This window comes from Muntiacus reevesi, chromosome 9 (genome assembly GCF_963930625.1).
Source record: "Muntiacus reevesi chromosome 9, mMunRee1.1, whole genome shotgun sequence".
NCBI classification, from domain to species: domain Eukaryota; kingdom Metazoa; phylum Chordata; class Mammalia; order Artiodactyla; family Cervidae; genus Muntiacus; species Muntiacus reevesi.
Genome location: NC_089257.1, coordinates 6,970,894 through 6,984,544, shown reverse-complemented (window position 1 = coordinate 6,984,544; position 13,651 = coordinate 6,970,894). Strand labels below are relative to the sequence as shown.

At 37.9% G+C, this 13,651-nt stretch overlaps 1 protein-coding gene across 1 annotated transcript; it reads left to right on the top strand.

The window, feature by feature from the left end:
* The first annotated feature begins 8,534 nt into the window (after positions 1–8,534).
* LOC136175013 (olfactory receptor 5W2-like) lies at positions 8,535–12,214 on the top strand. The gene is made up of 2 exons (XM_065945306.1): positions 8,535–8,547; positions 11,283–12,214. Exons 1-2 carry the CDS (start codon positions 8,535–8,537, stop codon positions 12,212–12,214), a joined length of 945 nt encoding a protein of 314 aa, XP_065801378.1.
* The last annotated feature ends 1,437 nt before the right edge of the window (positions 12,215–13,651 follow it).

Here is a 13,651-nt window from a genome sequence, read left to right as displayed (position 1 = left end):
CTTCCCATTTTCCTTACTCTTAGCTCTGGTTAAATAGACCTCTTTGTCTCTTTGTTGCTCACAAAAAAACATCTATTTAAAAGATTACTTTATATCACCCTGTTTATCAGAATTCTTCGCTTTTGAGCATTCCATTATATAAACAAAGCACTACGTGTTGTCTGGAAGATCAAATAAACAAATATATAATAAACTAAAAATAGAAGACAACACTTTTTCACTGCTGTCAGTAGTGCAAAATTAAACGAGGGTTTGATAAGTAGCTTACAAATGTATATCAGAATATAGTTAACATATTGAACACATATACACATCTTTGTTTGCAAGGTCCATAAAATGGCTTTGGACATTAAGATAATATACTATAAGTGCAGTTCAGTTCAGTCACTCAGTCATGTCTAACTCTTTGCAACCCCATGAATCGCAGCACGCCAGGCCTCCCTGTCCATCACCAGCTCCCTGAATTTACTCAAACTCATGTTCATTGAGTCGGTGATGCAATCCAGCCATCTCTTCCTCTGTCGTCCCCTTCTCCTCCTGCCCCCAATCCCTCCCAGCATCAGGGTCTTTTCCAATGAATCAACTCTTCACATGAGTTGGCCAAAGTATTGGAGTTTCAGCTTCAACATCAGTCCTTCCAATGAATATTCAGAACTGATTTCCTTTAGGATGGACTGGTTGGAACTCCTTGCAGTCCAAGAGACTCTCAAGAGTCTTCTCCAATGCCACAGTTCAAAAGCATCAATTTTTCAGTGCTCAGCTTTCTTCACAGTCCAACTCTCACATCCATACATGACCACTGGAAAAACCATAGCCTTGACTAGATGGACCTTTGCTGGCAAAGAAATGTCTCTGCTTTTTAATACGCTATCTAGGTTGGTCATAACTTTACTTCCAAGGAGTAAACATCTTTTAATTTCATGGTTGCAATCACCATCTGCAGTGATTTTAGAGCCCCCCAAAACAAAATCTGACACTGTTTCCACTATTTCCCCATCTATTTCCCATGAGTGATAAGACATGCCTAGTAATTTCACTAGAAAGAATAAGCTCTAATTTCTTGCTAGTTGACTATTTCATCTGCTTTTGATCTGGTTTCCTGAAGGCTAAAGCATTAAATTAGTTTGTTAAGAAAGCTAGGATGTGACCATGTATTTAAAATACCATAATGTACTGAAAGAGACATATTATCCATTGCAATTACAAAATTAAAAGCCTCTGATGGTCTTCAATTTTCTTGCTGCCATTGTAAAATGTTCTCATGTGACAATATTTCAGAATGGAAAAATAAAGCCTACATAATTCCTCTGTTGTTCAGGGTGGTATTTGTAAAGCACTATGCCATGTTAAGAAAAATTATCGTAGTGAAAAAATTAGGATAATTCTTGCATAACATAAAAGACTTAAATATGTGTGCTTCTGGAATACTTTATCAATTCACTCAGACTTGTTTTGACTTGTTGCTTATGAGCAGCAAAATGGCAGCAAATATAGTCAGAAATACAGTTAAAATAGGGTGTCAGTGGACTACCATTAATTCAGAGATTAATAAACATGGATCTAATTAATCCATCTTCATATACATGATCAGTTTTATGTCAGCATCTAAAGACTAATTCAACATGAATACTAGCCCATTTCATTGTATCTAGTGAGGAATATGTAAATAGGAGAAAATTATAAGCCCATTAAATGGAATTCCTAAAATAGAACTGATTGATTCTGTTAATTGTAGGCTTGCTCTCCTCAAATTGAAGAAATTAATGAGAAATTATGGAAGTTTTCTTTTTTTAAATAATTTCTAACTCAGATAGGAATTTGGGCAAAATGTTTCTTCTTTCTTGACAGTAATCTGTGAAAAAATGGGAACAATTTATCAAAAACTTTATTCTAGCCTGTCAATTTCAGTATTCTTCATTCTTTACCATTTTAATGTCTTCACATCACATTATCCTTATACATGCACCAATGACTCATGGAAAATATTGTGCAAATGCAATTTATCAATGACATATGTAATATTTTAATATTACAGTCAAATTCCTGTATCTTGACCTCTTTCTTCATCCTTGCCACTGAAATTCTTTAGCATAAACATGGAAATCACCAACTCAATGGCATGAGTTTGAGCAAATTCTGGGAGTTGAGGATGGACAGGGAAGTCGGCATGCTGCAGTCCATGGGGTCACAAAGAGTCAGACACGACTGAGAGACTGAACTAAACTGAAAATGGCAAAGAAATGTTAGGTTTGGTAAAGGTCTAATGCAGAGGACAGACAGACTCATACTTGTTACTGGCTGCACAGGTATACTCGTTACAGGTAGAAAAGCAATAACGTTCAACACACCGGTAAGTAGGAGGATCTGGGCTAAAGATAGAGGCAAAAATTTTTAACCACCCTGGATGTCTTTCTCTTTAGTTAGAACCATGTTATGAACCAGGCAGGAACACCACTCTAAATACCTCATTCTTGCTTTCTATCCCTCACATCACCCTGTGTAGAAGAGGGATTTAAGCTATATTATATTACCTCTAAGGCTCTTTTCAGGCGATATGATCTGCCTCTATAAGCTATGGCTTTACTGTAGCGTAAATCCATCTATATCAGTGGAAAGAATATGGAAAAAAGAAAAAAGAGTCACTTCACATTCAGTCAAAGAATTGATCTGAGCATGTAGGCCGAGTATCTCAATTGGTAAAGAATCCGCTTGCAGTTCAGGAGGCCCCAGTTCAATTCCCGGGTCTGGAAGATCCCCTGGAGAAGAGTTAGGCTACCCACTCCAGTATTCTAGGGCTTCCCTTGTGGCTCAGCTGGTAAAGAACCCGCCTGCAATGCGGGAGACGTGGGTTTGATCCCTGGGTTGAGAAGATTCCCTGCAGAAGGGAATGGCTACCCACTCCAGTATTCTGCCTGGAGAATCCCATGGACTGTATGGTACATGGGTTCGCAAAGAGTTGGACACGACTGGGTGAGTTTCACTCACTCACTCAACCTGCATTGTCAGTTACAAGAAGCCATGAAGACACTGTGAGTTTTAGCAGGCCAAAAACTTTTAAAAACAGCTGTTTTACATGCCCTGTTATCCAAGTTCAACATCTCATGGACTCCTAATGAGAGGGTAACAGGCAGGAAGGCTAGGGATCTGCAAGCAGAGGAAATAAACTGCAAGTGGCAGATGCTTTTTGTTTGTTTGTTTTGTTTGTTCCTTCTCTATACAAAATTAAAAGGTTTGTTTTAAATTGTGTATTGTCAGGAAGACCTCTGGTTCAGCCTGGGCTTAACTTTTCTCAAACCTTGAACTGATAATGACTCAACAAATCCGTCTGTCTTACTCATGGAAATGTTCTCCTAAGCTATGTTAATGAAGCTATGTATTTGTTTGGAAATCTGCCTTTCTTTAGGGTTCATGTCAATTGTTCTACGGCTGGGGGTGACTCACCTTGCATTCTGTGCTGTCTCAAAATGCATGTTGTGAGAGATAGGGCTGATGCAACTCTCTCAGTTTTGAGGTGATTCTTCAACAGATATATAACTCCTTGCTAAAAGCTAGCACGTGGGGCACTCTTTCTGCCCCCTTATGGAGTCTATGTCAGAGCTTCCTCCATCCCTTGATACATTAGTAAAACTTTATGACACAAAAACTTGAAGTGATTAAGCCTCCTCTCTAACTCCAGATCAAAATCCTCTCCTCCAGTTTTTTAAGAAATCTCCACACTGTTTTCCATAGTGGCTGTACCAGTTTGCATTCCCACCAACAGTGTAAGAGGGTTCCCTTTTCTCCACACCCTCTCCAGCATTTATTGCTTGTAGACTTTTGGATAGCAGCCATCCTGACTGGTGTGTAATGGTACCTCATTGTGGTTTTGATTTGCATTTCTCTGATAATGAGTGATGTGGAGCATCTTTTCATGTGTTTGTTAGCCATCTGTATGTCTTCTATGGAGAAATGTCTGTTTAGTTCTTTGGCCCATTTTTTGATTGGGTCATTTACTTTTCTGGAATTGAGCTTCAGGAGTTGCTTGTATATTTTTGAGATTAATCCTTTGTCTGCTTCCTCATTTGCTATTATTTTCTCCCAATCTGAGGGCTGTCTTTTCACCTTACTTATAGTTTCCTTTGTTGTGCAAAAGCTTTTACGTTTCATTAGGTCCCATTTGTTTAGTTTTGCTTTTATTTCCAATATTCTGGGAGGTGGGTCATAGAAGATCTTGCTGTGATTTATGTCAGAGAGTGTTTTGCCTATGTTCTCCTCTAGGAGTTTTATAGTTTCTGGTCTTACATTTAGATCTTTAATCCATTTTGAGTTTATTTTTGTGTATGGTGTTAGAAAGTGTTCTAGTTTCATTCTTTTACAAGTGGTTGACCAGTTTTCCCAGCACCACTTGTTAAAGAGGTTGTCTTTTTTCCATTGTATATCCTTGCCTCCTTTGTCAAAGATAAGCTGTCCATAGGTTCATGGATTTATCTCTGGGCTTTCTATTCTGTTCCATTGTTCTATATTTCTGTCTTTGTGCCAGTACCATACTGTCTTGATGACTGTGGCTTTGTAGTAGAGTCTGAAGTCAGGCAGGTTGATTCCTCCAGTTCCATTCTTCTTTCTCAAGATTACTTTGGCTATTCGAGGTTTTTTGTATTTCCATACAAATTGTGAAATTATTTGTTCTAGTTCTGTGAAAAATACCGTTGGTAGCTTGATAGGGATTGCATTGAATCTATAGATTGCTTTGAGTAGAATAGCCATTTTGACAATATTGATTTTTCCAATCCATGAACACGGTATGTTTCTCCATTTGTTTGTGTCCTCTTTGATTTCTTTCATCTACCATATGACCCAGCAATACCACTTCTGGGCATACACACTGAGGAATCCAGATCTGAAAGAGACACGTGCACCCCAATGCTCATCGCAGCACTGTTCATAATAGCCAGGACATGGAAGCAACCTAGATGCCCATCAGCAGATGAATGGATAAGGAAGCTGTGGTACATATACACAATGGAATATTACTCAGCCGTTAAAAAGAATTCATTTGAATCAGTTCTAATGAGATGGATGAAACTGGAGCCCATTATACAGAGTGAGGTGAGCCAGAAAGATAAAGAACATTACAGCATACTAACACATATATACGGAATTTAGAAAGGTGGTAACAATGGCCCTATATGCAGGGCAGAAGAAGAGACGCAGAAGTACAGAACAGACTTTTGAACTCTGTGGGAGAAGGGGAGGGTGGGATGTTTCGAAAGAACAGCATGTATATTATCTGTGGTGAAACAGACCACCAGCTCAGGTGGGAGGCATGAGTCACGTGCTCGGGCCTGTTGGACTGGGAAGATCCAGAGGAATCGGGTGGAGAGGGAGGTGGGATGGGACACCGGGATGGGGAATTCGTGTAACTCTATGGCTGATTCACATCAATGTATGACAAAACCCACTGAAAAATAAAAAAAAATTAAAAAAAAAAATCCTCTCCTCTGGAGGTCACGAATCCTGGAGTAGCTCATGGCTCGAAACTGCAAACTTTCACTTATAGAAGTGGATAGATATCCAACTTTATTAGTACTAAAGTAAACGGAAGTGAAATAAAATGTTAACTGTTGTGTTGACATTTACCAAATGGCAAAAAGTACTTGTTTACATACCAAATAGTAAACAAGTATCTACTACTGTTGAGGATGTGAAACAACCGGTTTTTATGCCTTGACAGTAGATTGAGATTTGACACTGCACTTGGTAAAATTCTATGTCTGAGTCTCCTATAACTGGACGCATAAATGTCCTAAGACCAAAAACGTTATTCCTAGAAGTATGTCCAAGTGTACAGAGTGAATATGCACCCAAAAGGCATGTATAGACATGTTCACCATTGTATTAATTACAGTAGTGTAACACCAAAAGCAACTCATTTCTTTTAACACATTAGATCAAAACTTGACATACTTTTCTGAAAATATTTAATAGTGTATATTTTAGGGTTTGTAGACCATAAAATCTTGGTATATCTAAACAGTTTTGTCCTCTATCACAAAAGTAGCCATCCATAATACATGAATAAATGGTGTTTCACATCTCCAATAAAACTTAACAGGTCAAGTTTACTGACTACTACTTTAGATTAGACAAATGAGTTTATGATAAGTTTGTATGCTGGAAAAGTACACAGCAATGAGAAAGAATAACTTCATACAAGAGCATGGGAAAACTTCACAAACATAATCTTCAGTGAAAAATGTCAGACATAAAAGTGTAAAATCTGTATGATCTCAACTATGTACCTTAAAAATAAACAAACTCACATATCATATGGAAAATCAATTTCTGATGGATGTAGGGACAGTTTCTGAGAATCTAGTAATTTTTTTTTTTTTTTTTCGTTCTGTGTGCAGGAATCTTTCTATTTTTGAAAGATTTTTTGCAGTCTGCATTTTTAGATAGAAATTTTTTTCTGTATTTATATTATACTTTAAAATCACCCTCTTTATTTTTTTTCTCTATGAGATTATAAAAAATAATATTTATTTTTAAGTCTAAAGTGTTCTTATATAAAATGATTGTTCATATAGATTTATGATGAAGAAGGAATTCATAGGGCCTGGACTCCATCGTAGGCCTATCCATGCTGATCAGGCTCGGCCACCTCTCCAATGGACTCTGAACTTTGAGTTTAATGTCTATGGAAATGACAACAGAAGGGTAAGACCCCCACACCCCCGCCCCAGACAGGGGAATCTTGAAGATCATATCCAGGTTACTCCTCGCCTAAGAGAACACATACACTAATCACCCCTTCCTCCAGACAGGCCATACATTTTTCTGAACCTATCAGAGTGTAACCTCTGGCTTATTGATTATTGGCTAATTGTTTAACTGTCTGAGCACATGGTACATGGGGTTATTGGGATTTTATTTACCCTTCCTTAGTTTATGTAAGTCTCAAGGAATTTGGGCTGGTGGGTTCGGACACGTACACATGGGGCAGAAAAGATTTTCACAAATGCTGGTCAGGGCCCTTGGCTAAGAGCAGACTCTGCCTTGGGCCCACCGGTGTAATAAACTGCACTCCACGATCTGCATTGTCCTTCTGAGTGAGTTTGTTTCCCGGAACGCGCGGCTACAACGGTGAAACTGAGGTGAGCATCATCACCAGAGCATCTCAGGACATCCTCAGTCTCCGTATCACTGAAAGTGCTGCATGCTTGTAGGACAGTACTGCATCCGTCCACCCCCTGGCCCTCCCGGTCACCCTCTCAGCAGCGGGGGGCGCTCCTGGACTTTGACCTGGACCATGCAGTGAGCTCTGTGTCATTCTACTCAAGGTTGGGGAAACTGACCATTATATTCTGAAAAAGGTCATTTTTGGGTAGTGTTTGCTGACATAAAATTGTTTTCATGTCAGCAGAGGCACCAGGAAAAACCCAAATAATGACCTTTTTGTCCCTCATTTGTATCTGAAGCATACATTTTCTCCTTAAGATGTTCTTTGATTACTTAAAATCTCCATTTTTAATGAAGCACCAATCCCATTGGGAGATATTTTAGGTTACCCACTTTGCAATTAATAATGTAGCTACCCAAACTTGGGTTTAAACTGTTATATGGGGGAAGATAGAAAGGATGTTAGTCCACGTGTTTTTGAGAAGCAGGCCTGTTAAAAAATTAACACTTGCTTCTGGCTGAACAAAATGTAACCCAAGGTATTTTTGCATCCCTGAAGACAGGGATGTACCTGAGGGAAAAATTAATTTGGATAGGAGTGAAATTAGGAGATTGAGAACAATTGTACATACACCATATGTGTAACAGAGAAGTAAATAATGATAGCAAAACACTTTTGAAACATAATCAGTTTCTTGATTCTGTGAGTGTATATGTGTGTTTGTTCATGCTCAGTCATGTCCAACTCTTTGCAACCCCTGGATTGTAGCCTGCCAGGCTCCTCTGTCCATGGAATTTTCCAGGCAAGAATACTGGAGTGGGGTGCCATTTCCTCCTCTGGGGGTCTTCCTGACCCAGGGATCAAATATATGTCTCCTGAGTCTCCTGCATTGGTAGTTGGAGTCTTTACAACTGAGCCACCTGGGAACCTTTCTTAATTTTAGTGGAAAATTATTAGCAATTATATTGTGGTTTGAGATTTGCCTCAATGATATCTCCACAGGTTACAGGTGGCATTTTAGTGTTGAGCTCCTCATAGGCAAGAATGACAATGACATATACAAAGGCATTTTTTAAAATTGACATTAAGAATCACTTCTACAAAATTATATAGTTACTACATTTATGAATTTTAGCATAAATAATTTCTCAGATTTATAAGGAAAAAAGTAGAAAAATAAACAAACAAAAAATTGAAAATAACTGAGAAAACACCCAAACCGATAAGAAATCCTGTGTATTTCACAAATGAGAATTCAGATGAAACAGAAAATTAGTTATGATCAGTATTTATTTGCAGTCCATTAACATTTAGGTCATCTTATCTTATTGTGGCTTTATTGCCATTGCCTTAATACCTACTGATTCACATAAGAATGAAATTCTTAAGCATTAACCTCTTGCTTATTTGTTATCTTGTTGAGTATTTGTTCAATTTTTTTTTTTTTGCTCACTTTTTTTTTTGTTTTTTATTTTTTTACTATTGATTAAAGCTCATATATTTTGGATACAAGTTCTTTGTCATATATACAAGGTTTCTAAATATTTTAATTATTTTCTTCATATATTATGAAAGCATTTCTCTCTATATTAGCTCACACTGCTTCATCCTTAGTGGTGGTGGTTTAGTTACTAAATCGTTTACAACCCTTGGGACCCCATGGACTGTAGCTTGCCAGGCTCCTCTGTCCATGGGATTTTCCAGACAAGGGTACTGGAGTGGGTTGCCATTTCCTTCTCCAGGGATCTTCCCAACCCAGGAATCAAACCCAGGTCTCCTGCATTGCAGGCAGATTCTTTACCAAACTGAGCTATGAGGGAAGCCTCCCTTTTGCTAGATTAATTTAGTAACAATATTGATGTATACAAGGTCATCCTGTGTTAAATTTGTCCCTGAATTCATGAGCCAATATGCAGAAGCAGAAACATAATTAATGACATGTTTGTACAACACCAATACCCAGATGCAGTGGCCCAGGGATTTAAGTCCCAAAGTACCTGGTAAAATAAAATGCTATCTGCTTACTGCTCAGCTACCTAAAACCAGCTCATCTCAGGTAAGTTTTGAGGTCCTGATTTAAAGAACATAGGACAAAAACATTCCCATTTGGAGGAAAATCAATTTATAAATAAAACATTTTATACCTGTTTACTCATTGAATACATTCTGAAATTTAATGTTCAGGAACAATATTTTCTTCTCAGAGCTGGCAGATTCTGTGCTTGTTAATATCCTTAATATAACTATTAAATTAATTTATTTTGATTCTGGTTTATAGGAAAGATATTACTCCTTTTATAATCAGAGTAGCATATAGGTGAATTTAAAGGGGGCTTGGTGGATTTGTTCTCTTTTATTTAAAATATAATGTACGTGTGAATTTAAAAATTAAAATGTGCACATTCATTTTCATGTGAAGCCCCATAGCTACTAAGGTCAAAAGAAAGAATTCCTTACGCACGCACTGTTCTCATATACATCGGAGACATGTAATCTGCATGTAAATGTATAATGCATACATACTAGACAGAGAAACCTTTGTATCACAGAGGAATTTATTGTCCCTAAACCTATTTCCACTCTTATAATACAAAAGTCCATTAAAATCCAAAGAGATGCAATAGTAGGTGTTAGGTTCTGTGGTTTACACTTCATTTTAGCATTTTTCTTTGTTCAAGGGACTCCTCCTTTGGCAGCAGAAACTCTATAAATAGATAATAAGTCGTGTGGCAAAGCAGTGACGGATTTTTAGAGAAAGGTTTCAATGTTACTTATTTCATGTCTCAGTAAACACTAAAGACTAAGATCAATAACAATTATTTTCATTGTTATCAGTGTATGGTGTACTAAGAGATTATAAAACTAATAATTGATATTTTAAATTATGTTTTATGTGCCATATGATGATGAAAATAAATGCTTGTATCCAAGGAACTTTTCCAGCATAGTAAATGGTGATCCATATGCTTTCAGCCTGCTGTCTCTAGCATCAGTGTTTATTCCACAACGCCTTGGCAATGTAACGAGATGTCAATTCATCTAAATATCCTTCTCAATAAAAAGAATCACAGTGCTCAGAGAAATTAAAGAGCTTATGGCAGTAGTTAAGTTAGGAACAACATCTAGAAATAGAAGTTTTTCAGCTATCTATCTCGGATATTTCTTATTCTTATCAAGGAGATAGCAATACCTCCTTAAAGAAGGCCCACTGACTTAGCCGTCTTCTGAGTGTATGCTCTGTCGCTAAGTCCTGTCTCACTCGTTACGACCTCACGAACTGCAGCTCACCAGGCTTCTTCTCCATGGGATAAGAATCTTGCCTGGAAAATCCCGTGGACACGGAGCCTGGAGGGCTGCAGTCCATGAGGACGCAACGAGTCAGAGTTTAGCGTCAGGACATGCATGCGGGCACACACTCAGAAAATGACTTGATCAACGGGCATTCTTTAAAGAGGTATTGCTACCAATCTGATAATAATAAAAATATCCGAGCTAGGCAGTTGAGAAACTTCTGTGTAAATCCAGATGTCATTTCTGAGGTATGTTACTGTCCATGTTGCTGTTGTGCCGTCACTAAGTCATTCTGACTCTTTGTGACCCCGTGGACTGCCGCACTCTAGGCTTCCTTGTCCTTCACTGCCTCTTAGAGTTTGTTCAAATCTACGTCAGCTGAGTTGGTGATGCTATCGAACCATCGCGTCTTCTGCTGCCTCTTCTTTTGCCTTCAATCTTTCCCAGCAATAGGATCTTTTCTAATGAGTTGGTTCTTTGCAACAGGTGGCCAAAGTATTGGAGCTTCAGCTTCAGCATCAGTCGGTCCTTCCAATGAATAAGCAGGGCCGATTTCCTCTAGGATTGACTGGTTGCTGTCATGAGCTCTTCAGGTTCTCTGAGCACTACCTTCCTTGTATCAAGAAGGATATTTGGATGAATTGATATCTCATCACATCTTCAAAATAGTGTGCAAAAAACACTGGTGTTAGAAATACCAGGCTGAATATATTTTAAAAAGACCATTGCAGAAATAAATTGTGCTCTTCCCTGCAGATATTTTGTGAATGCCCTGAAGTGGTTCCCTTATGTGTATCATTTTCTTGTTCATTTCCTCAAAAGTTTAGACAAGAAGACAGAAGAATGAAAAGAGGAAATTGCTCATCCTTAACTGAGTTCATATTGTGGGGAATTACGGATAAGCCTGAAGTTAAGATGATCTTATTTATCATGCTTTTTATTATCTATCTCATTAACCTTTTGGCAAATCTTGGAATGATTATTTTAATTAGGATGGATCCCCAGCTTCACACACCCATGTACTTTTTCCTCAGCCTCCTCTCCTTCTGTGACTTCTGCTATTCCACAGCCATTGGCCCCAAGATGCTGATGGACCTTTTAGCCAAAAAGAGATCAATCTCCTTCTATGGCTGTGCTCTGCAATTTTTGGTCTTCTCTAGCTTTATAGATTGTGAGTGTCTCCTGCTGGCAGTGATGGCCTATGACCGGTACAAGGCCATCAGCAGCCCCTTGCTCTATGCGGTCAGCATGTCCAGCAGGCTGTGCTCCCTGCTCATGGCGGGGGTTTACCTGCTGGCAATGACAGATACTTTGATACACACGGCATTAGCATTCCGCTTATGCTTTTGTGGGTCAAATGTGATTAACCACTTTTTTTGTGACTTACCTCCACTTCTCTCCCTTTCCTGCTCTGATACACGGGTCAATGAATTGGCATTATTCATTTTTTTTGGCTGTGTTGAACTGACCTCCATTTCAGGAGTCCTTGTCTCTTATTGTTATATCATCCTATCAGTCTTGAAGATCCACTCTGCTGAAGGGAGGTTCAAAGCTTTCTCCACCTGTGCCTCCCACCTAACTGCTGTGGCAATTTTCCAGGGAACTGTATTTTTCATGTATTTCAGGCCGAGTTCATCCTACTCTCTAGATGAAGACAAAATGTCTTTGTTGTTTTACACCCTCGTGATTCCCATGTTAAACCCTCTGATTTACAGCCTAAGGAACAAGGATGTGAAACAGGCCCTGGAAAAACTGAAACTTTAAATATGATTTTAAAGGTTTATATTTCACACACTCTTATAGTCACAAGTACACACATATTGTGGTTTTTGTTTTTATAAACTTATACTGCGTGATGCAAGAGAAACAAAGTTGTCTTAAATAGTTCAGATGAGAATTTGTTGTTATTAAGTCTAAGTTTTAGAAATATTTTAGTTCTGAAATACTGCATACTTCATGTATCAAGAATTTGCATATGGCTCTTTCCCTTTGATGAAAACTTTCCAGAATTTTCTACTTTTTTCAAATTTTGCTGAGTTATGTTTTTGTTTGAATAATATTTCAGCTCCCTTAAGAATTATTGTATTTCCTCAGAAATCTTCGAGTCTCTTTATGTTCTATGGCATACACTGTACTTTCTATACTAATGAATATAAGCTAATGCTAATAAAAATCATTAATTGATTAAATAGCTATATAACTTAGAAGAAATCTCAAAATCATTATGAAAGAAAAAAATGAGGATTTTAAATTCAAGATGAAATCTAAAACTAGTATATCTTTTGATTAATATATTCAGTCTTAGATCTAATAATTATTCTATTTGAGAGATAAAATGATAGTGGGCAGAGGATCTGACAATTAGATGGGTCTTGAGAGGGACAAGACTGTGTCTTTTAGAATTCAAGAAGCTTTGTTTACCACATATGGAAGAACCATAAATGCATTATGCTGACTAAAATAGGCAGACAGATAAAGGTAAATACTGTAGAGTTTCACATATATGTTGAATCTTAAAAGTTCAAACTCATAGAATTAGAGAGTAGATTGATCGCTTTTTCCAGGGTCTCAAAGGTGGGCAAAATCAGTAATAATGACCAAACTTACTATTATTCAGTGAGTAAGTTCTGGAGATCCAATGTATATGACAACTCTAGGTACTAATTCTGTGTTATAAACTTGAAATTTGCCAGGAGAGTAGATCTTAATGGTCCTCATTATACACACACTCAAAATGTTAACTGTATAAATTAATGAATCATTTATTAACCATACCGTGGTGACCATTTCACAATAAATCAGAGCTTCATTTTCAATACCTTATATGTACTATTTGTCAATTTTAACTGAATAAAGCTTCGATAAAATGAAGGAAAGAAGGCTATAAGGATCAATGGACAGGACATTAATATCGTTATAAAGACCAAAGGACAGGACATTAGTATCATGCATCATCATGCTATTATTATTGTTGTTGTTCAGTCCCTCAGTCGTGTCCGACTCTTTGCAGCCCCATGGTCTGTAGCACACCAGGCCTCCCTGTCCCTCACCATCTCCCAGAGTTTGCACAAGTTCACATTCATGGCATCAGTGATGCCATCCAGTCATCTCATCCTCTGATGCCCTCTTTTCCTTCTGCTCTCAATTTTTCCCAACATCAGGGACTTTTCCAATGAGTCATCGGTTCGCATCAGATGGCCA